Genomic DNA, 25,413 nt, shown 5'->3' with positions numbered 1-25,413 from the left:
TCCTCAGAGAGGGAAAGTCACATTGTGAGCAAATATTTTTATATATTTCATTTTGATAGTCTTGAAATAAAAATCATATTAATAGTAATTTCTCTTTAATGAACACTTAGAAAACATACTTGCAATGTGAGATGTGGGCTAGTACTATTTGTATATTCACTTAATCTTTCTTACAACCTAGTTAAATAAGACCTACCATTGTCCCAATTTTACAGATACACAGATGAAGAAATTGAAGTTCAGAGACATGAACTTAATTGGTTAGGGTGATAACACTATACTTATTCATATTGCTTATTTTTAAAAATTAAGGTACATTAGGGGAGATGATTTTCCTCAAAGTCACAGAGTTTTATAAAGGACTAAACAGAAAAATGTATCACCTAGACCTTGGAAATCCTGTAGTAACCGAAAGAACTGTCCTATACTCTAGAGATAAAATGATCATAGACAAGGCCTCTCTTCTGTGGTTTGCTATTTTGATGCTCTGATTGAATTATTTACTGCCTTATTTAATTCCATAGAGGTGAAAGCAATCTAGCCATTTACTCAGTTGTAGATAGCCAAGCTTATTTTTCTTTTTTATAGAGAGTAAATGTTGGCCTGCTTGATGTCCCTTAGGCAGCCTGTGTGACAACAATAGATAATTAATGGCAAGGGGCAAGTTTTGAAATAGTATGACAATTTCTCAAAGATTAAAAATAAAAGTGCCATATAATTAAGCTATTCTCCTTCTATGTATATATTTAGAGTAGAAAGCAAGGCCTTGAAGAAACTCTTTGTCTGTGTTCATAGCAGCTGTATCTATGATAGCAAAAAAAGTGGGAAGCCACACAAATATCCATAAGCAGATGAAGCAAAATGTATTATTAAAAACAGACATTTGATTGTTGTTCAACATTATGATGAAAGAAAAATTTGATACAATGTGGTAAATCTTGAGGACCTAAAAAATAAAACAATAACAAGAAGACAAATGTTGCATGATTCCAAAAATCATAGGAATTGCACAGAAGAGTTACATGTATATTTCCAGCATCTGGGGCCAAAGAGAATGTTGCATTGTTTCATGTGCACAAAGTTTTAATTTGGGGAGATGAAAAGGTGCTGGTTGAGTATACAATAATCTGACTCTTTTTAAATATACACCTTAAATTGCTTGAAACAGGAGTTTTATATTATAGATATTTCGTGGACAATTAAAAATAAATGAAGGGGGAAATAGGGGGTATAATTAGTGGTTGTATGTGTGTGCTTAACGTATATAGACCCTTGGTTCAATTTCCAGCACACACATACACACACCCCAAATTTGAACAGACAAACAAAAAAGCAGAATAAAAAAAGAAATAAAAAGAGGTGAATATTTGAGTATAGTGTTTAATCTTATTTCTCTAGTTACCAACTGTATGCATTTATGAAAGTAATTTATCTTTTCCAGGCCTCTCTTCCTTCTGAGCTTCTCTTTATTCAACATTAAGTGGAAATGATAACAATATCTACCTTCTAGGACTTGTGTGAAGATTGCACATGATAATTATACTATACTATGCAGCATATGCTTTGCACTAAATATAAGCTACTACTATTATTGCTGCTACTATTATTACTATCATTTGTAGATGGAAGCACCATTAAAAAATTCATTCCTTCTACATAAGAGACTTGTATGTGACCATAATTTTGTCTCACTCCCTCAGTCAGAACAAAATATGGCTCTTACATCTGTTCATTCATCTCCTTCTTTGACATGATAGCTTCCTGGGCCACAATGAAAATAAAAACAGAAAGAAACTGGCAAGTAGGACAGAGTGGAAACAGCCTACATTCAATACTTCTTTCACCTCAATTAATTTTATCTTGTATTTGTGGAAAGGACATAGATCTTTTAAAATATTTTTATTAATTCTTTGAGAATTTCATGCAATGCATTTTGGTTGTACTCAACTCCACGTCCTCTAGTTAACTCTTCCCAGATCCATTCCCACTTCCATACACTATCAATTTCATGTTCTCTTTTTTAAATATGTAAATTCATGGGAACGATATTATGTTGATGTGGAGACTCTAAAGGAAGCAAACCTTTGTCTTCATTTCTCTGCACTTTGTGTTTCATACGAAATAGATAAGTGATGCATATTTGATGGATGTTAATTTAGAAAATCTATCATGTAAAAAATGGCATTTCAGCTAGATCTTGAAATGTAATGAATGTTGGATCTATGAAGTTGGTGGTGGAAGTTCTAAACAAAAAAAAAAAGCTAAAGAAAGACCATATTAATGAACACAGGAAGGGATGTGGGTTTGAATGATGATTATGCAAGAGAATGAATTGGAGAGCTTAGCCTTGAAAGCTAATGTGGGGCCAAATCCCAGAGGTCCTTACATGGAATTGTAAGCAATCTAGCTTTTCCAGTATACAGTGGGAAATCCATTAAGTGTTTTGGAGCAGTGCAGTTAGGTGATTAAAGCTTATGATTTAATGAAGAGTAATTAATAGCAAATGTCCAACACTAATTAAGAACAGAAGGTAAGAGTGGATGAAGAATGACTAGTTAGAGGAAAAAAATGTGTGCTACCAGACCAGCAGTAAGGAGAGTCCCAAGTCAGTTAGTGGAAATAGGAATGAACACTAGCCTTGAATTCTAGACATGTTTATTATTTGGACATGGAAGGATGAGGAACAGAAACAAACATCACATACTCTTCTCATATACAAAATCTAGATTTAAAAGGATATGAATGTAAGCCAGGCAGTGGTGGCACACATGTTTAATCCCAGCACTCAGGAGGCAGAGGCAGGTGAATCTCTGTGATTTCGAGGCCAGCCTGGTTACAAGAGCTAGTTCCAGGACAGGCCCCAAAGCTTCAGAGAAACCCTGTCTCAAAAAACACCAAAATCAAAAATAAAGATATAAATGTGTACAAAAGACTGTTTAGGAAGAAAAAGAAGGCTGGCGGGATGAGAAAAGAAGGGTAATAAAGTGTTGGGTATGAATATGTACAATGTACATGCCATGCATGTGTGAAAAGGGCAAAATGAAACCCAATATCGTGCATAATTGATATATGCTAATATAAATCTTAAGATTGATTATATGCTTAAAATAATATATGGGCAGGTAAAAAGACTAGTATGTTATTTTGTGAGAGAAGCAGATCTTTTTTGAACGATTTTGGGGTTCTTATTGGACAATTTGTCTTTGAAAGGCTGGTAAGTCAAGTAGCAGTAATTGGTTAAATAAGATGTGTTCTTAAGACCAAGTTCCTGTTGATTGAGTAAACTGAATTTTGCCCTTCAATTCAGTGAGGTTAAACTTCAATGACACTTTGTCATTTGTGGATGGGAAACTGTGATTTTACTTTTTATTTTGGCTCTAAAGAAAGTGCACACTTCACAGTGTGCACTTGTATACACTTGTATACACTTGGTTATTAAATGGGATCTGAACAATTAAACTGGAACTGAATACTCTATATACACACTCAGTTGATCGCAATGCTTGACATCCTTTTGTAGCTTGGGTAGAAAACAAAATATAAGCACTGTTGTTATCTCTAGGTTTTAAACTGATTGCTATGTAGTGAGTATTGAATCCAGTGACATCGTCTATAATCTCATGTATGCTATTGCTCACCTTTGTGTTAGGGATCTACCTATTTCTGATTCGCCAATGCTGGGATTACAGACTTTGCTGCCATGCCAAGCTTTCTCCATGAGTGCTGGGGATCTGAACTCAGGTCCTCATTCTTTCATAGCAAGCAGCACTTTACCAAAGAAGTCATGTCGCTAATTCTAATTATCAATTTTGTACATAGTTGTAATCCAACTATTTTTCAGGAATGTCACCTTTAATTTGCAGGCAAATTTTTGACTCTCATATTTTGTTTTGATCACACTGTTCATAATGAAATGATATATTTATAACTCTGAACTTCCATTCCAAGTAGAAGGTAAAAACAATAATAACTATAGGCCATAGTTAGTGCCTTGAGGACTCGGCTGCATGTATAATTGACAGAGTTCTCAGCTGAGATTTGTAATTCAGGTTGGTTCCTTTTGTTCATCTAGATCAGTGACTTGATGAGTGCCCATCAGAGTTGCCTAGGAATACTGATAACATGCAACTTCCAGGGCTGAACTTCCAATAGGAGTCCAGAATAAAACTCTGAAATCTGCAACATTTTTAGCCTTTTTTTTCTTTTATGGAAAATATATTTTTTTCATACAATATAGTCTTATTGTGGTTTCCTCTCCCCCAGTTCCTCCCCACCTTCTCTCCTATCCAAATCCCAAACCCTTCTTTCTCTTTTGCATTAGAAAACAATCATCTAAAAATAATAATAAAATAAGATTTTAAAAAACAAACAAGGATAGGACAAAACAACCAGAAGAAAAGAAGTCAAAGAAAAAACACTAGCCAGGTGTGGTGGCACATATCTTTAATTTCAGCACTTGGGAGGCAGAGCCAGGTGGATCTCTGTGAGTTTGATGCCAGCCTAGTCTACAAAGTAAGTTTCAGGCAAAACACAGAGCCGTTGCACAGAAAAACCCCGTCTCAAAAAGCAAGCAAACAAACAAAACCAAAACCAAAGATAAGAGCACTAGAACAAATAGACACAGAGACATGCACGTTTACACACAGAGAAATTCCTTAAAAACATAAAAGGGAAAAATATATAATATTTTATAATAATTGTACACACACACACATAAAATAGACCTGTAATGTTAAAAAAAAGTGCTGGCAAAGCTTTATGAGACAAAGACCATCCAAAGCTACCATCAGGTATGTTTTGTGTTGGCCATCTACACATGTTGGCCATGGAACCTGCCCTGACATGTGGTTCGTATACTCAGTGAGACTCCAATGACGTAAACTATGTTCTCCTTTACAAGTGGTTGTCAGCTGTACATACCTTCTGGGCTAGGGATGAGAGCTCATGTGCACTTCCCTTCTCAGCACTGGAACCCCATCTGACTTGAATCCATGCAGGCCCTGTGCATGTTGCCACAATCTCTGTGCATCCTTCCTGGTGTTTTTAGAAGGCCTTGTGTTCTTGGTGTCCTCCATCCCCCCACTGGCTCTTACAGTCTTTCTGCCTCCTCTTCTGTAGAATTTCTTGAGCTCTGAGGGGAGGGATTTGATGAAGACATTTCATTAAGAACAGAGTTTCCCAAGGCCTCCTGCTCTGCATTTGTCCAGTTGTGGGCTTCTGTATTTGTTCCCATCTGCTGCAGGAGGAAGCTTCTCTGATGATGGCTGAGCAAGACACTGATCTATGAGTGTAGCCAAATGTCATTAGGAGTCATTTTATTGCTATATTCTTTTAATAGAACAATAGTATTTGATTATCATCTAGGTCTTTCGTCTATTCAGTCTCATGTTCTCGGCCACCAAAGCAGTGTCAGGAATGGGTTCCATTTCAGAGTGAATAATAAACACAGTCAGATATTGGTTATTAATCCGATGAACTTTGGGACACCGCTGTACCAGCACATTCTCAGCACATTCTGCAAGCAGGTCATTATTGTAGAGTGAAGGTTTGATAGCTGCTGGTGTTTCCCTATCTCCTTTGGTAGTATACAGAGTACTTTCTAGTACCATGACCGCTAGTCAGTAGGGGTGAAGGTTCTAGGTAGGTATCATCATGACTTTGTTGTTTTCAGCTTTCCCAATAGTTTCTTGAGAGCAAACGATAGCCTTGGCAATAGTCTGGGTTCTTAGGGGGCTTTCCATGGGACCACTTTGGCCAACAACTCTGTTAGTTCTAACCCATTCCCAGAACTGAAGGTTTTATTTGATGTCAAGAGATGTCTCATTGGGGTTCCATCCCCCCATTTTATTTGGCAATTCCATTTAGATCATCTTTATAAATGTATATATTTTAGGAATCTTCTACTATTAGGTTTCCATACAATCCCTCAAATGACCAGTAGTTTCAGCTGCCCCTTCTGGTAAACCTATCCCCCCCGCCATTTGATCCTACCATTATTCTCTATCACACACACACACACACACACACACACACACACACACACACACACTGTCCATAACTATATGTTCTATTTCCTTTCCATATGGAGCTCCTTCCCTCCTCTCTCATCACTTACTCTCTATTTTTTTTAGTTCCATCCATTTACCTGTGAATTTCATATTTTCATTTTCAGCTGAATAATTTTCTATTGTGTATGAGCATACTGGTACACATGTGTGTGCGCATGTGAGAGTCATAATATAGCCTTAGATGTATTTCTTAGAAGCTATACACCTTGCTTTTTGAGACAAGGTCTCGCTCTCATTGGGACCTAGGGTTTGAAGATTAGGCTAGGCTGGGTATCTAGAGAGCTGAAGAGATCCACAAGCCTCTGCCTGCCTAGTGCTGGGATTCCAAGTGTAAGCCATCATGCCCCAATCTTTGATGTGGATGCTGTGGGTCAAAACAAGATCCCTGTGCTTATATGGCAAGCACTTTACAACTGAATAATCTAGCCAGCTCCAAGATTTGCTTCATTATTGATAATCAGGCATGAACAGAGGAAAACTTTCTGTAATATAGTATCAAGGTTAATATCAGTTTCCCACTGTATCTATCAATCCTTGAAAGGTTGGTATTTCAATGGAATTACATTAAGCTGCAAAGAAAATAAAACTATGAAATTTTCAGGACAATGGGAAGCGAAAATGGTATAAGTATGACCCATGCTCAGAAAGACAAAACCACATGTTCTCTCTCATATGTGGCTCTCAGGTTCTAATTATTGAATATACATATTTAGGTAGAGGGAATTATGGGCTGAGGCCACGAAACTTGAAAGAGGCCCATGAAATAGAAAATGGGGCACTAAGGGAGGAAGCTGGAGGGAGAAATAGAATACATATGATATGAACATGCGAGGAGGCCGTACTGGAGTTGGAAGATTACCGTGAGAACAGGGGGTAAGCAGGGTGATGGAGGATAAGAAGCAGATGAGATCCAATCAAAGGGAAAGATACATGAAAACGCCATAGGAAAACCCATTACTTTGTAAGTTAATTTTTATAAAATTAAATTTAAAATTTAAAGGAATATATATATATATGCATAAATAAAATTAAGTGAACATGTTTCAGTCTTTAAAGCACCCAGCATGTGTCTATATCAGGGCAGTCAAGTGTTTTTTTAAACACTTATGAAAAAATTCTCCAGTGTTCTCCTTACAATAGGTAACTCTTGCTGGCTCATATCCAATAAATGATTACACTTTTTTCTCCACTGTAGATATTAACAAGATTAAAAGTTTTCCATATGGAATTTCCAAAACAGATGTAAGTCCTTTAGTGCAATGTTTTTGTTAATAAGGTGCTTGTGAGTGCCTTAAGAGATCCGGCCTCAGGAAGTAAAAATTCGCCTTAGGAACACTTGGGCATCAAAACCAATGGCATAAACAGAAAAAACCAATTATACAAAGAGAAAGCAAAATGGAAATTTAAAACTACCCAGCCACAATATATTGTTCAACAGAAATACAATATTTTAATAGCTACATTTTAAAATAAAAAAAATGGCTATATTAACTTAGGAATACATTTTAGACAAGACAGGTAAACAAGAGCATGGAGGAGGGGAAGTAGACACAAAGTCTCATGCTTGGCACAGAAGCTATTTGCAGTAGCTACTGGGAGAGGGAAAATCTCTATCCTTCAATGCAGTGACATGGTTGAATCAGCCACACTCTAGGGCAGGCTCTAGACACAGGATTGCTGATAAAAATTGCAATCCAGGGGATGGAGAGATGGCTTAGTGGTTAAAAATTTCAATCCATGGTTTTTGTGCTTTTTTTTTTTTGTCTTTCAAAAGAGACCAAAACATAAAGTTGGATGGATAGGGATCTGGGAGGAACTGGAGGAAGGGAAAATATGATCAACACATATGTGAAATTTTCAGAGAATAAATAAAACATTTCAAAAACAAAAATGATAGAAAATCAATGAAACAGAAATAGCGTGGCCTGAGCTAAACAAAGCACGTGACACTCTGGTAGATTAGAGGTGACAACCATGTCCTCTGACATTCTTGTTAATATGCAAAACCAAGTGGAAAGCACATTCTTTACAAGAGATGTGCTGTCTCTAAAATGAGACTCTATCTATAATGGGATGTGTTTCCAATGTTGTAACCCAAGGGGAGAATTCCAACCATGTTCCTCCTTACTCTGTGGAAGCAAAATAATCAACTGAAAATTTAGCAAGAATGTGTGCTGATGATGTGAAAAGTAGAAATTATTACTAACAGAAAATGAAACTGTCTTTCAGAGCAAAGAGAACTAGAGGAGGGGGATGGGTCTCAAGTGGAGGCAATATGTTCAAAATAACATCTATTTCTATGAAAATGTCCTCATGAAACCTACGGCTATGGTACAATGAAACTTTGCCAATTAACATTGTTCATTACGAAAAAAAAACCATTCAACATTAAAAATAGTGAGTTACGTTCAGAGCCACAACACACATGTAAACTTCTGGAACGGTGGTGCATGCCTATTATATTACTATAGTCCTGAGAGGTAGAGGCAGGCAGGTTCTGGGGTCTCGTTGGTCAGTCACTGTAACCTAGCTAACAAGCTCCATCTGGGTTCGGTTAAGAGATTCTGTTTCAACAATAATCTAGAGAGTGTGTTGTGTGACTTTCTTCCTGAGAAGAAAAATGTTTTTTCACCCCGGACAGGGAGACAATGAGAGACCAAGGAAGGGATACAAGAAAGTCTATTGATGAACCAATGGGTTTTATTGGGGTCACTTACAGGAATATAAGTGTTTGGAGAAGCAGAAATGGCTCAAAAACAATGTCATCACCAAAGCCCACCCTTCCGTGGGTGACAGCTCATGAAAGCTTTAAACCGGGAGCACAGTCTGCACAGCCTTCAGGCAGCTCAACAGATTGTGAAGTAATCTGTTCCATGAGGCTCAGTTTATCTGAGCCTATTCAGGCGGTTTTACTGGCTTTGTTGCTTCTAGACAGTTTGGCTAGTCTCTGCTTCTTCCAGGTGGCTCAGCTGGTCGCAGCTTCTTCTAGGCAGCACAGCTTGTCTGAGAGTGTCTCTCAGCAGTTTTTACTGTTTGTGTACACTTAAGAAAGGAGGATCCTAGTGTATCTGGTTAGCCTCAGGAATTTCCTGAAACCTTTGTCTACTGCTTGAGTTTAAGGAGTTTGTCAGTCGGAAGGAACATTTTGCCTCCCATCAGAAAATCTCGTGCCTTATCAAAACTTGCCAAGATGAAGGCTTATCTCTAAGGAAATGGTTGCACAACAGAGAGATAGAAGAAGACACGTAACTTGGACCTCTGGCCTAAACACTCTCTCTCTCTCTCTCTCTCCTCTCTCTCTCTCTCTCTCTCTCTCTCTCACACACACACACACACAGAGGCATGCACACTTGTACGTATGCCCATACATCTTACAGCATACACAAAACTTTAAATGCTGTCATTTAACACATCAATGTAAAATAATTAATACATTAGTAAAATAATTTACATTTTTCATTTTGAGTGTATAAAATCTGGAATGTACTATACTATTATAACACACTTTAATTCAGACTAACTATGTTTCTGTGTATTCAGTATCAATGTATCTGACATCTATAATATACCAAGCCTACACCATAGTTTATGTGAGCCTGTGTCAGTATTACCTATAAGTCTTGTTATAATACATATTTCCAAGTGCCCAAGTGTCCGATTGATAGACTTGGGTGAAATTTTCTGAGAATTTGCATTTTTAGCAAGCCTCTGGATGCTGCTGCTATTGCTGAAGTACTAGTAACTACACTTTGAGGACCATGACCTTAATTCTTTCAAAGTTCAAGTTTGCAGCCATTTCCCCACAGTGTTAATATGAATGATCAAATGGGACGATAGGTACTGTGGTGATTGACATTATTAGTTTTCATTACCATACTTTGTACATCATACAAATTTGTACATCATTGCAAATCACCAGTATCTTGTTTGTTGCTTAATATTGAGCAATTATTGATATGTGTGTGTGTGTGTGTGTGTTCCCTGGATGTTAGTGTCTATTAAAGAGGGATGCTTTATAAGAGGCTTGAAAGGAAGAAGCATTTTTTGGCTTCTTTGATCTTAGTATTAGCAGAGTTATGTCTATCCTAATGGTCATGGTTAGTATGTTTGGGGAAAGTAGCCTTTTAAAGCATGACAAACTATCATTCAAGAAATTTTTAATCTGCTCAGTAGATATCCAAAGTATTAATGTCAGCTAGTTTGATTTTGAATGTAGTCATTGATTTAAGAACAGTAAGCTTTAAAATATTAAGTGAATTGTTTACTATTTTTTGAGCTTGGTGGAAAATGAAAAAAATAATATAGACTTAATGGTCCATTGTACTAAATGGTAGATCATTGTGCACACTTGTGAAAGCTATAATTCCATCCTAACTCTACACATTTAAGTATTTCATCTGTTTTCATATTTCTAAAGAAAAACAATGAAAAATTAATTTCTTGTTTTTAACCTGTTTCCATTCTAAGAATACAAAAACAGCTTCTGAGCCTCCTTTGGCTCCCCCTGTATCTGAAGAAGAGGATGAAGAAGAGGAAGAGGAAGAAGATGACAATGAGCCCCCACCTGTCATCGCACCAAGACCAGAGCATACAAAATCAGTAAGTCAGAAAGACAAATATGGTATGTTTTCTCTCATTTATTATGGTGTTCTGACTTTATATAGATTCATAAAATCATAGACACACACATACATAGTATGTCCTGAAAGGAAAAGCGAAACTATCTAAGGCAGTGGTTGATCCTCAACCAGTGGGTCAGGACCCCTATGTGGAGGGTCACATATCAGATATCCTGCGTATTAGATATTTTCCTAACAGTAGCAAAATTACAGATATAAAGTAACAATGAAATAATTTCATGGTTACGGGTCATCATAGCATGAAGGATTGTATTAAAGTATCACAATATTATGAAGGTTAGGAACCTCTGATCTAGGGGAACAAATTGGAATAATGGAAGGGAGGGGATAATTGTAAAAAGTAAGGGTAGATGTGGGAGTATCGAAAGACATATGCTGGAAATTCCCTTATGTAACACAGTACCACGGACAATGAATACATGTAATGATTTTTGAAGGAGGTTTTGAACAGGCAGATAAATAAACAAACCTATCAGGTTACAAAATGGGCAGAACATGTGACTATTCGATCTACCTCCCAAACCTAAAATATATGTTTATGTAATGTGAATAGAACTACACATTTATGTACTCAGCATTGCTAGTAAAAGTCCTGCTGAAGCAAGAGAAATCATCAGTGACTGTTTTTTCAATGACTCAAATGATGCCTTTTGGACCAGGTTGTGTTGCACATATAATTCATCCCACTATTTAAGAGACTGAGAGGATAGGATCGAAAATTCCAGACCAGCCTGTGCTACATAGTAAGATTCTGGTTCAAAACAAAACAAAGAATTTAAACAAGATGCCGTTTTGTGCTTGGGAAGATGTCTGCGTTGGTGAACTGCTTGTTACACAAGCTGGAGGACATGAGCCATCCTTCAGTCACAGCAGTGTGTGCTTAAAATTCCAATGCTGGAGAGGCAGAGACAAGAGGATCCCTGGGACCTGCTTTCAAGTCAATCTAGCCATCTTCAGGTTTAGTGAGACTGTGTCTCTGGAAATCAGGCAGAAAGCAATTGAATGACATCAACTGGCCTTCACATGCGAGTGCTATTGCATGCATGTGTGTGTATGTGCACAAGCAAATATGCACACAAAATACAAACACATGAAAATTTCATTTTCATTGTAATTTTTAGAATATTTGTGCATCTCGGTGTTCCTAGAGCTAGAGTATGAGATATGAGCCTGGGGGCTAGAAAATGACTCGTCTGTCATGAGTGTTTACTGATCTCCCACAGGACCTGAGTTCTCAGCAGCTGTGCTGGGAAACTCTTGTAACGCTAGCCCTAGGGGATCCTTCACACAATTTTGGCCCCACAAGAATCTGACAGACACATAAACACATGTACATACATATATACACATAAATTAAAAATAAAAAATAAATCATTTTTAACATCAGCCTATTTTAAACTAAAATTTTCGTTATTTTTCTAGAATTTCATATATAAGTACTATATTTCTGTCATTTCTATGCTGCTGTCTTGCACCTCCAACTCCTCTCATGAATTCTCTATCTCTCAAATTCATAACCTTTTCTTCATTAATTATTGTTGTTTTATATGTGTATATTACACAATCCAAAAGCAACACTACCAGTTGGGGGTAGGTAACAATTTGAAGGTACAAGATTATCACATTCAATGATTTGCTAATCAAAAAGCCACATAACTACAAACTTATAAAATGTCAGAGGTGGAATTAAGAAAAGAAATTTATATGAACCAGATAGGAAGAATTACTAAGGGAAGGGCAGCAAGGTCATGGATAGGGATGTCGGAGCTTTAGAGTATGTGACACTCCTTGATATTCTTAACACCAGTGAGCAGACAGTGCCTTCTTCCTACCACACTTTTCCTTACCTATTGTATTAACTGTGGAATTGGGGGTGGGTGCATTTGTCTTTCAGATCTATACTCGTTCTGTGGTTGAGTCCATTGCTTCACCAGCAGCACAAAATAAAGAAGTCACCCCGCCTTCTGCTGAGAATGCCAATTCCAGTACTTTGTACAGGAATACAGATCGGCAAAGGAAAAAATCGAAGATGACAGACGAGGAGATCCTAGAGAAGCTAAGTGAGTATCTTTCCAGGAAAATACTTCTTATTCAGTGAGTAGAAGGAGAATTGATCCTTCAGATATCTGAATCTGCTTGCCAGACTCTAGGGTTCTTTAAGCCATAAAATACAATGTTTAGGACTTACTGTGCACATCTGTCAGGTTAGTCTCTCTCCCGTACTCCTAGTCAGAGAGAAACTAAGCATTTTCATGTAAAATGCTCAATAAAGATGTAAAGCTGACTAAATATATTAAGCTAGTAAGTTTTAAGATTGCATTTCCAAAAAAATATTTTAGGACCATACAAGAAAGACCATATCTGAAGGACACTTTAAAAAACAAAAAATAAAAATAAAAAATAAAAAACAACCTCAAAGTCCAAAAAAGTTCATGAAAACTTGCAGTTAAAGTAGCATCCCCTTGGGCTGGAGAGATGGCTCAGAGGTTAAGAGCATTGCCTGCTCTTCCAGAGTTCCTGAGTTCAGTTCCCAGCAACCACATGGTGGCTCACAACCATCTGTAATGAGGTCTGGCGCCCTCTTCTGGCAGTCATGCAGAAAGGATATTGTTGTATACATAATAAATAAATATTTAAAAAAAAAAAGTAGCATCCCCTTATCTGTGGGGAGGTAGGAGGGACCAACCAATGGCGGCCTTCCAAGATGTCCTTAGTGCACACATGATTTTGCTCACACACTTATTGCCCCAGTTTGACAAAACACTCAAGACTCAAGGTCTTGAAAGAAGTTCTCCCCTGAAAAGTATCAAGGTTCTATGGACCATATTTATTAAATTCATACAGAATGGCTAGATATTAGTAATCATTGCTCCAGGTTTGACTCTTACTAGTGTCTTATTCATTTTCTTTGTATAAGACTTGGTAGCATCTTGCAACAAGAATAAAAGGGTTATCACTTTTCACACTTTTGCAGCTGACAGAACAAAGAGAAAAAGTTCATTTCTTGGCCACAGGGAGGCACTGTAGACGTGGCCATAGGGTCATTTTGCCACTTTTTGTTGGAGATATTTGAAGATAGTTTTTAGTTTCCCTATTTAAGTCGCTCACTTTTAAAGCATCAGACAGTGCTGTCATCCAGATGATAGAGGCTAGAAATGCATGCCAGGATTATATGATGTCCACAACACCCCCTCCCATCCCCTTCACAGCCAAGTTGTCATGTGGACGGAATAATTACTTTGTGTCTATTGCATTCAAAATATTTCATATGCAGCACTATTGTCATTTGAAGTAGAGATGTTTTGCAAGGCCAAGGTTAAAGTTACAGTTATCAGTAAGCACTCAGAACTGGAATTGCTACAATTTAGCAAACTGATTTGCTATACCTGATTAAATATGCTTCTAATGCCAGTGCCCACTATTTCCTATAATAATTCTTACATAAGGAACACTTTGAGAGTGGCCACTTTCCATACATTATCGAGGGTCATTTTCTCTACAGTCATTTATGGTGGGTTTTAATGTCTTCATTTTACAGAATACTGAACGAAAGCTTCAAAAATGCTTAAGTGACCAAGTCACCAGAATAATGAGTGGTAGAGCCTGAGTCTGACCTCACATCTGTATGCCTTTAAAATTTGTACTTCTGCCGTTAGCCACTTTGGTTTTGCATAACCAAACTACTTGTGTATAAAATAGAAGGGAGAGATAAAATAACCACCAGGAAAATGAACTTCAGAGATTCAGATACTCACTACAGTGTCTTCCTTTGTTTTGTACATATGGCATGATTTTATTAGACTTTCAAAATATGGCATCATGCATTAGTAAAAATGACTGTTCTCTATTGTCTCTTTGGAGCCTCAGTACATTCGTTGTTGTGACCACGGACTTAAACATTTCATAAGTCAGCTGAGAAATGGGCACTACCTTTCTGAGCTGCAGTTTTGCTTACAGAATGTGATAGTTCTAGAGCTGGGACATTTCATTCTTTCTTTTTTTTTTTTTTTTGGTTTTTCGAGACAGGGTTTCTCTGTGGTTTTGGAGCCTGTCCTGGAACTAGCTCTTGTAGACCAGGCTGGTCTCGAACTCACAGAGATCCGCCTGCCTCTGCCTGCCAAGTGCTGGGATTAAAGGCGTGCGCCACCACCGCCCGGCAGGCTGGGACATTTCTATCTTGTTTACTTTGTTCCGCATTGAGCTGCCTGAACTGTTTAATGAGAATTAAGTTTTAGTGAAAATAACTGTAAAAAAAAAAGAATTAAGTGAGTGCTTCTCTCTGTTGGACTTTATACTTCTTTATGGGAGCCTAGATACAATCATTTTCCTCCTAGCCTGCAGGCTACCCATGTCCTGCCAGCTTTCCTCTTGCCAAGGAAAACCTACAGAGAAATGGAAATTCAGACCCTCTAGCCCCTATAACACCGTCTCGGTACCTCCTCAATGCCTTTGCGCAGTAGCAACCAGAAACAAGTCATTTAACCCTGCCTGGTCTCAGTTTCTTACCTATGAAATGGGCATAAGAATCATAGGGGCATTTTAAAAGTTTCTCTGTAGCATGAATTATAAGAGGACAGGTGTTGAGTCAGAAAGGCCTTGATTCAAATCACAGACTGACTGAGGCTAGCTATTTTTATTTCAGCCAGTTATTTAATTTTGCTGGTCCTCTATGTCTTCATCTAAAAAGTTGAGATAATAATAATAATACCAGCTTCATAGCATTGTGCCAATGAAAACCTCAGCAAATGTATCTGTCTCATAGTAGGGGCGTCAACAAATGCTCACTCTGTTATTAAGTGTATAAACCTTTAACGTGTTCGTACAACAGGACAATCTTTGAAATGATCATAATGAAGTCAGAGTCACATGTACAAATCCTGTATCCCTTGGGAAATCTGCAGTTCCTCTGAACTTCCAGTAATAGTAATAGTCCCAATAGAATGAGAGAATTTTTTGAGGATCAAAGAAATACATTCATTTATGTAAGATATCCAGCATGATAATTAGTTTTACTGTGTAATCATTAGAGAGTGGAAATGACCTTCCACTATGATGTTTATAACTCAGGACAATCTCGTAAGTGTGATACCAGTACAGAAGTCATTGGGGTTCTTGGAATCAGAGGTGCAAATGAATCTCCAGGAAGGAATAGAGGAGACTACTGAGAGACAAAAGAAAGGGGAAAAGAGGCAGAGAAGTATAGGGATGACCTGCCACCTACACCGGAGTGAACCCTTCAAGAAAGAGAAAGAAATGACAGCTTCTACTTAATCATCCTCATCTTCAACCTCAAGAATGTGATTGTGAGGAACTGTGCAAGCCAAACCACAGAGCTACCAGGCAATTCATCTTCCATTCAGATACTGATGGTAGAGGCCAGACCAAGGAGTCATTAATAAAATGGACAGATCATCTTTCAGTTTTACACAGACAGATAGCTTAGGTCTGGCTTGCTCATTGTGGTCTGTCTGGGTCTGCTGGAAAATAAAGAAACCCTTGCACGCTAGTGAACATTTTCAGAAGGCACCGACAGCCAACACAATTGTACAGTACAGGTCATTTCTCTTTAACCTCCCCACCCCAAATCCCACAACCACTTCCCTCCCTTCCCTAGCAGTCTATGCTCCAAATTCTTTTTCCTAAGTCACCACCAGAGACAATCATAATTAATTTAGAGGATTATTAAGCTCTTTCTCAAGAACAAAGACACAAAACAAACAAAACCCTCCTTCATGCTCAAGGGATAACCTCTTACGGAGAGAAATCCAGCTTAGTATAATGTGACAGAAAATACATTGATGGCCTTTTTTTTTCTTTTGAAACTACAACATGAATCCCATCTTCAAATGCTAGAATTTAGTGATTTTTTATCATTTTTATTTTTTATCTTTTTAAAATTTATTTTACATACCAACCACAGATGAATGGTTTGTTTCTTAATTCGTAGGAAATTGCTCTGATATTTCAATCACGTTTTTCTCCACTTGATTTTATTTATTGATCTATTCTTTGCTCAATTGTGTCCCCGTAGTTTCCTTGTCTTTGTTTTAATTTATCAAATTTCTTTGTTGTAACGGACCTAAGGAGAACATTCACTTGGTAAAGCTTGTTTGGTGACTGGAGTTGTAAAGAAAAGCATCTTGCATGTATGCTTGCCTACCAGTAGATGGCAGCACACACTCCCTAGTGAAGAGTAGACAGGTCTGGGGACGCCATTTTAATTGGACAGCAGTTAAATTCTGAAGCAGTCTCATCAAAATGGTTGTCTCCTAGTAATCCTTATGAAAAGATTCATTTCCAGGGTTTTGTTTTTCTTTTAACACCACATACCGTGGAAATAATGGTTGAATAATTTACTACCATAAAGCCTCATTAAGTGAACCCTGCCAATTGGAATTGGTTGCAATTCAGAAAGCGGTTTGAGCTAAAGCTTATTTGCTTTTTGATCAGCCTATGGAAAAGAGTTTGCTCAGCAACTTCATAGCAGAACTTTCTTAGAAAAGTATAAACCATTTCATAAGACTCTGGTTTCAAGTGACTTTAAAATCATAATTTCATCAAAAGAAGAAAACAGATCCAGGCACTCAGCCATTAAAACTGATTGGAAAAAGATGGATTCAGTGATGTGGAAATTCATTAGACAATTTGAAAAATAAAATAGCAACTCACATATCACTAAGTTGGTGGCATTTTAGAGACATAACTCAAATAAAATAAAATATATTCTTCAACATTTCTTGAACCATGGACTCTTCTTTTTTTCAAGAAGAAATGTCTGGTTTCACTTGTGTTTAATTCTACAAACATTCGCTGCTATGCTGTATAAGGAGACATGTGGGATATACAATTGAATCAGACTAGGCTCCCGTCATTAGAACAGCCTAAAATATGATGCCAAAGTGGCAGATGACACATTGAGGACAGTGACAGAGCGTGCTAGAGAGAGGAAAAGGAAGTTATTAACTTTATTCAAAGTGATCATGGAGGCTTCCTAGAAGTGACATTCCATGGTAACTTTTAAAGCAGGGAGATCCAGTGCCCTCCTCTGGCTTCCTGGAGTTACTCCTAAAGGTTTTTCCTGGATGTATAAAAGAGGCCACTCAAGTGTTATGGCTAAGCAGGAGCTGATGAAAAATTATGCTTTATTTTTTATTGTTGGAGCATAACATCCTGGTTGTAAAGGATGCAATGAACAGGTCTTGATGATCATTGCATTCCATGACAAGGACATTGGGCCTTCACTATAGGTATCAGGTGTCTCTGCTATCAACAGCAGAGACTCATCTGACCACCAGGTCTGTACTTAAAGTATCCTGAGAGATGCGCAGAGTCTGGATGGGCATGATAGAACCTGGTAAAAGAATGTCCAGTTAGGAGACCATTGGATCGAGAGATGAGGAGAGTCCAACAGTAGCAGCAGAATTAAGGAAGGAGCGAATTGAAAATGGAGTCAAGGAAAAAAAACAGATACAGGCCTAGGACTAAGTAAACACCATGTATAAGTAGTGAATGCAAGAAATGACTTAGACGTCATCGCTGCCTGAACAAATGGATTGTAAAACTCTCACAACATCTGTCTTACTAACCCAACTGAAACAAGAATATCCATTACCAATACAAAGCAAAAGAAGAGAGAAAGGGGGAAAGGATAAAACATAACCAGTATGAAAGGATAAAACATAACCAGTATGAAACTGTCAAAAAATAGAGACAAAAATTAAAGACCAAAACCCAGCAGTCAGGAGTATGGCTCGATTGATAGAATGCTTAACTGTCATTACCAGAAGCTGTGGATTCTAGCCCCAATACCATACTAGCAGGGTCCAGTGGTGCTCACCTGTCATCCCAGTGTCCAGGAGGATCAGAAGTTCAAGGTTATCCTTCTTTAACCAAATAAATCCCATCAATGATAAAGCCCATACCTGATATGTAATTCATAACTGAAATATTCATCAGATTGTTTTTTCTGAATGTCTACTGTCAATTATTAGGTTTTAATTATAGTGTCCACTAGGCCAGGAGACAGTCACCTAAATTAGTGTGAGGTATTATCTATAATATATTGTACTCTATTTGAATATGTATTATTTTATTTTCATTCACTTACTTGTTCACTGACAACCATTGCCCTGGGAACCGACATTAAAGGGACGAAAACACAGATTTCCTGGTTTCAAATAAAAGTATGTCAGTTTCACCAGGTAGTGGTGGCACAAGCCTTTAATCTCAGCACTCAGGAGTCGGAGGTAGGTAGATCTTTCTAAGTTCGAGGCCAGCCTGGTCTACAAAGCAAGTTTCAGAAGAGCCAAGGTTACACAGAGAAACTCTGTCCGGAAAAACGAAAGTTTGTCAGTCTCATTACAGTAATCATAGAAGACTTTGGAAAGGAAGCTGCTGTGAGGTTGCATTTGGGTGAGAATTAGCACGTCATAACTTAGAAAGGAGACTAGAGAGGCATATGCAAGGAGCAAATCCCCTGGATGGTGAGACTTCTCCTAAGATTTAAAGCAGGAAGGGAAAAGACAGCAGAAGAATAATTGCTACTTAGCTTGGTTAGGTAAAAACCAGATGGGGCTGGATGATAAATGGCCTACTGTATTCAACTAAGGAATCTGGACTTGGTCCTGCAGTGAGGAGGAACTTTTGCAAGCTTAGCTAGGGATAGTTAAGAGTGACTGCTCATACCTTCCTGCAGCTCTGCCATTTAGAGTTTCATCTTATCGACTGCTGTCCTGTCAGGTACCTCTCAGTTAGCTTTCTTAGGAAGCCAGGGAAGACAATAGCTTCAAAATCTCATTGAAATCTCACGCACCACCATCATAAAGACAATGAAGTATGCCATGCCTCTCTTAGAGAAGCCAACATTTGTTTCCGAGAAGCACCCCTCCTTTGTTACGAACATCTATGTGTTAGCCTGTTTTAAAATAGACACATTACACCCCAACTCTGCTTTCAAACAACAAAAAAGTAACCGATAATATGCTCAATGTTTCTTTGTGGAATGTTTAATTGTTGCTATCCTTTGCATGTCTATGCATTGTGCCTGCATATGTGGGCTCACACAAGTATGAACACATGCCTGTGCAGGTGCACATGTGTGCAGGTGCATGTGGAGGCTCTAGGTTGGGAGTTTTACTTGGTCACTCTTTACCTTAGTCACCAAGACATGGTCTCTCGATTAAGTCAATTAAGCCCAAGCTCTTTGAAACAGGTATTCTTGCTAGCCCCTTCCTTCAGGGTCCCATCTCTGTCTTCTAAGCACCGGGATTACAGTTGGACCCCGATGCCCAATTGACATTTTCTGTGTGTTATTGGGGCTATGACTCTGGTCCTTACACTTGCATGTGCTATAAATACTGAGCTGTCACCCTAGCCACAAAAATGATTAATTAAAAAATAGTATATAATGGTGAGGGTCACACAACTCTGAAAAACATTGAGTGGTGAAAGCGATTACTCTCTTACCGAAGTGGTTGTCACACCTGAGTTCAGATCTCCAGTACACACCTAAATATATGGGTGGTCACACATGTAACCCTAGCAAGAGGGAAGCAGAAATGGAGAGGTTGCCTGCCAGTCTTGCCAAATCAGTGTGTTCCAAGTTCATAAAGAATCCATATGTCAGAAATTAAGTGAAGGTCATACAGGAAGGCACCTAATGTGAATCTGTGGGCTCCATTCATGCAGACATGCTGTCCGGAGGTTTCTGTCCTGCCCAGTTCCCTCAATTGTTAAGTCCCAAAGAAATCACACAGAGGTCTACATTAGTTATAAACTGATTGGCCCATTAGCTCAGGCTTCTTATTAACTCTTATAACTTATATTAGCTTATTATTCTTGCCTATGTTAGCCGCGTGGCTTGGTACCTTATTCAGGGGAGGCAGGCAGTCACATCTTAACTCTTCTGTGGCTGGGCCCAGACTGTGTCCTCTTCTCAGAAGTCTCCTGTTCTCACACACACACCCATGTCCAAGAACACACATGCATGAATACAGATATATGTATGAGCTACACAAAAAAAACAATGAACTATATACTTTATGATGATTAAATCATATTCCAGTAATTCTGGTCAAATGTTTAGAGCACTGGTAGACTCATAAGATATATATATATATATATATATATATATATATATATATATATATATACTCGTTAGACCCACCCCTATATAATCATCCCCTTAACATGGAACTAGGGAACAGTAAATACTCAGTATAGGTATTCATCTTACAGAACTGAATATAGTGGAATTATTGTCTTTATTCTAATTCAGAAAACTGTTTGAATAAATAATGGGTATAAATTTTAGGTATAATCCCCTAATCTATAGTATCTATTTTATGAGAAAAATTTGTGAATGCTGGATTGTGTTCAGTTCATTTTTATTTCCCAGATATGAACAGTATTTAGTATAAGCAGTATAGATTATTATCACTATTTTAACTAATATATTTTAGTGTATTTTAAACAAATTAAGTACATATTCCATATGAATTGTGAAAGTTATTGACTTTGATGCCTCCAATTTTACTGTTAAAAGCAAATCAATCAGTTTCAATCTTTCTCTCTCTCTCTCCCCACCCTCCTCAGGAAGCATTGTGAGTGTTGGGGACCCAAAGAAAAAATATACAAGATTTGAAAAAATTGGTCAAGGGTAAGTGATTCTTATTTGAAATACCAACAAGAAGTCCAACATGTACATTAAAATTCGTGAACATCTCAATGATTCCACCAATTCATGCCTCCTGTTTTCTGCATTGCACTTGTGTTTTGTATTCTCAATATGAGCTTTTCCTGCTGGTAGGTTGCTTGGTGACTGAACACATCATTAGCATTGAACTTTCACTATCATTGAACTTTGCAGGGATATTTTGATTGCTATAGCATATGCACAGTCACATACTTTATCTAGAAAAGCAGTAGAGTCAGAAGAAAATCTAGCTTATCTGAAAGCTCTTGATAAGTTGTCCTTTTTCATCCAAATGCGCATATTGATTAAATCCTGCTTCTTAATCAAACAGAGCATGAGCAGAATGAGTATGAGAAAGTACAGGTTGAGCAGGGTTGACTATCTTGAACACTGACAAAATAAACCAACAGGACTGAAATGAGACCAGGTTTGCCATTTTCCCTACTGTATTTGTTAAAGACATAGATTTTCAGGTCCACCTTGCCAGACGTTTGAATCACACTCCAGGAATAATAATCTTATAAAAATTCCTTAGATGATCCTAACATCAACTAGAAACGTAAACCAATTTTTAATCATAATCATTCACTAGGGATTGAGGTAGGGGTCATCTACTCTGCAACTTAAATGCATATATCATATATATTTACATTGTGCCCTAGTGTTCAACTAAATATGAGGCCCTGGGGAATGTAATAATGTTTAATAGGAGATGTACCTTCTCAAGTCCTTATGTAAGTTTCAACTAACTTTCTTCCTGTCCAAGAAGAAAAAAAAAACACAAAAGACAAATTTCAAAAAGACAATACTATATACTGTGGGAACACAGAAAAGTTGGCTTTTGATTTAATTCTTCTGTGTTTGGTTAAGATCAAGGGAGGGTAAACTCTGCAGAGATGATTCTGTGGTAGAGTGGGTACACAGAGAACAGCATCCATGGCAGGTGTCTCACATTCACTCGTGGTTGCAGCTTAAAAGGATCCAATGCCTTTTCTGACCTCCATGCGTAGCTGCACTGTGCATGAACACACCCCCTGAGCATAATGGAAAGGTTTTGAATGGATGGATGTGCACTGTTTGGGGGAAGAGCACCACAGGTACTCATTGTTCCTCATGATAGCTACATTTACAACAGGTTGGGATCACCACAATATACATAACTGTATTAAAGGGCCACAGCATTAGGAAGGTGGAGAACCACTGGTCTAAAGGAAATATATTACTAAACAGATTTCTGTTTTGTGGAACTTTTAATGTAGTTCTGTATTTAAAGTATAGTTCACATTATATTTTTATATTTTTAAACATTAATCTTTAATTGACACACAATAATTGTACATACGAGCAGTGATCTGCTGCTTTCATTCATGCATTTATATTGCACCTGTATGGTGTGGTGGGAGAACTGGCTCAGCAGGTAAAAACCTGCCATGAAATCCTGACCACCTGTGATCGATTGCCAGAATCCACAGTGGAAGGAGAGAATTGACTCCAAAAGGTCCCTGGATCCACACACGCACCATGGCATGTACAGGCACGCATGTGTACACACACAGATGTTGTACACATGTTGTAACAAGACAGAAATTAAAAATGTGTTGCATGATGTGCAAATCAGAGTCAATACAATGCTCTCCTCATGTGTCTAGCTTTGCTTTATGGTGAGAACGTTCAGAAAAACTTCCTTTTAGCGTTAAGAAAATGGACATTGCATTATCATTGTGGCTATTCTACATTGTAATAACGCAAAGACACTTCTCACTGCTATCTAACTGTGACTCCTTATCTGTTGACCTGCCTTCCTCCGTTCTTCCTTCTCCCCTACCGTACCCAGCCTTGAGTATCCACCATTTGGCCCTCAACTTCTATCAGATCAATTTTGTTTTTTATCTTTCACATATGGATGCAATTATACGGTGTTTGCTTTTTTGTTCTTGGCATATTTCGCTCAACATAATGAACTCCAGTTGTATCCACATTGTCCCAAGTGACAATATGTCATCTTTTGTGTTCCTTGAGTAGTATTTCATTATGTATGTCTTGGGCTTATATTGCTGTGATTACACACCATGACCAAAAGTAACTTAGGAAGGAAAAAATTTATTTATCTTAACACTTCCTTCATCACTGAAGGAAGTTAGGGCAGAAACCCAGGGAAAGAACTTGGAGGCAGGAACTGCCGCAGAAGTCATGGAGGGGTGCTGCTTACTGGTTTGCTTAACTTGGTTTGCTCAGCCTGTTTTCTTATACACCCCAGGACTATTTTTCCAGGGCTGGCTCCACCCACAATGGACTGAGTCCTGCTACATCAATCACTAATGAAGAAAATGTCCACAGGTTTGCCTAAAAAGGGGAGGGCATTTTCTCAATTGAGGTTCTGTCTTCCCAAATGACTCTAGCCTGTGTCAACATGACATAAACATAAAGCAACAGAGTATGTGTACCGTTATCTCTCGAGCAATTCATTAGCTGATAGACCTCATTTGATTCTACTTCTTGGCTATTGCAGACTGTACTGGAGTAATCATATCTTTTAGATATTCTGATTTAATTTCCTAGGAATATATACCCAGCAGTGAGATTCCAGGATCATAAGGTACAATGTGTATACTAGTTTAAATTCTCACTAACAGTGTACAAAAATTCCCCTTTCTCCACATTGTCACCAGCACTTCTTACCTTTTATCTTTCTGGTACTAGCCATTATTCTTCTGGCAAAATGATATATCATTACAGCTTTGATTTGAATTTCCATAATTATTTATGATATTATCATTTTTTCATGTCCCCATTGGCCATGTATCAGCTTTTGAAAGTTTTCTATTTAGATCTATTTACTATTTGTGTGGAATTTGGGACTTCTCTCATTCCTTTTATCTTTTCTTCTATCCTTCTCCCTCCCTCCCTCTCCCTCCCTCCCTCCCTCCCTCCCTCCCTCCCTCCCTCCCTCCCTCCCTCCCTCTCTTCCTTTCTTTTTTTGTTATTGAGGTTCTATAGTTCCTTATATATTCTAGATTCTTCTCAGATTGATTTTTCCACATGCATTTTCTCACATTCTGTGTATTCTTCGAGTTTTCGCTTTATTCTATTGAGTCCTGTGGTGCGGAAGCTTTTAGGTTTATGGAATCTAATTTTTGACAGTTTTGATTTTGTTAACAAATCAGTGTATTTCTAATGGAAAACACATTTTACATTATATTTTCAGCAAAAGCACATTGTGACATAACAGTTTTCTGAGAAATGAGAATGGGAAATGCAGTTTTATTTTGATTATTTGTTTCCACTAAGATACAACTCAATGGAAATATCATTAAAGTTAAAAAAGTGAAACAAGCCGGGCGGTGGTGGCGCACGCCTTTAATCCCAGCACTTGGGAGGCAGAGGCAGGTGGATCTCTGTGAGTTCGAGTCCAGCCTGGTCTACAAGAGCTAGTTCCAGGACAGACTCCAAAACCACAGAGAAACCCTGTCTCGAAAAACCAAAAAAAAAAAAAAAAAAGTGAAACAAGCAATAACAGAACAAACAAAAGTGCTTAAGAAATAGTTTCAAATATTCCAGATAATGGAGTCGGATTAATACCACTCACCAAAAAGATTTCCTTTTGTGAGTGCTAATCATACCTGAACTTCTAAAGGTAAAAAAAAAAAGTTGTATATAAATACCTTTATAAAATATTTATACTCTAAAATTAAAGGGAATAGTCTAAACATGTTGGTACATTGTTAATCTTAGCACTCAGGAGATGAAGGAAAGAGGATTAGGTGCTCAAAATCATCCTCAGCTACATAGCAAGCTTGACACTAGCCTGGGCTGCATGAGACCCTGTCACAAAAGAAAAAGATGAAGAGGAGGATGAAAAGAAAACCAAGAATTCATGCACAATTTTAAATAAACTGTATAGAACCCATTTGCTGCAGCAGATACATCTGTTTTAAATTCCCAGAGAGTACATGATTTTTAAAAATGATTAAACCAGCTGAGAGTTCAGTCATAGTAAGTTCATAGAGATCAG

The 25,413-nt window shown here is 37.8% G+C and overlaps 1 protein-coding gene across 8 annotated transcripts in view; it reads left to right on the top strand.

The window, feature by feature from the left end:
* Positions 1-25,413, top strand: part of Pak3 (p21 (RAC1) activated kinase 3) — a 266,630-nt gene that overhangs the window by 197,267 nt on the left and 43,950 nt on the right. For all 8 annotated transcript variants that reach the window (XM_057759182.1, XM_057759181.1, XM_057759179.1 and 5 more), the window contains 3 exons: positions 10,536-10,667; positions 12,603-12,768; positions 21,302-21,365. In XM_057759182.1, the coding sequence (XP_057615165.1) occupies positions 10,536-10,667; positions 12,603-12,768; positions 21,302-21,365 (362 nt within the window). The remainder of the gene's footprint in view (positions 1-10,535; positions 10,668-12,602; positions 12,769-21,301; positions 21,366-25,413) is intronic.

The sequence above is a fragment of the Chionomys nivalis genome, chromosome X, assembly GCF_950005125.1.
Source record: "Chionomys nivalis chromosome X, mChiNiv1.1, whole genome shotgun sequence".
Classification (NCBI taxonomy): domain Eukaryota; kingdom Metazoa; phylum Chordata; class Mammalia; order Rodentia; family Cricetidae; genus Chionomys; species Chionomys nivalis.
This window is presented reverse-complemented; position numbering and strand designations above follow the sequence as displayed.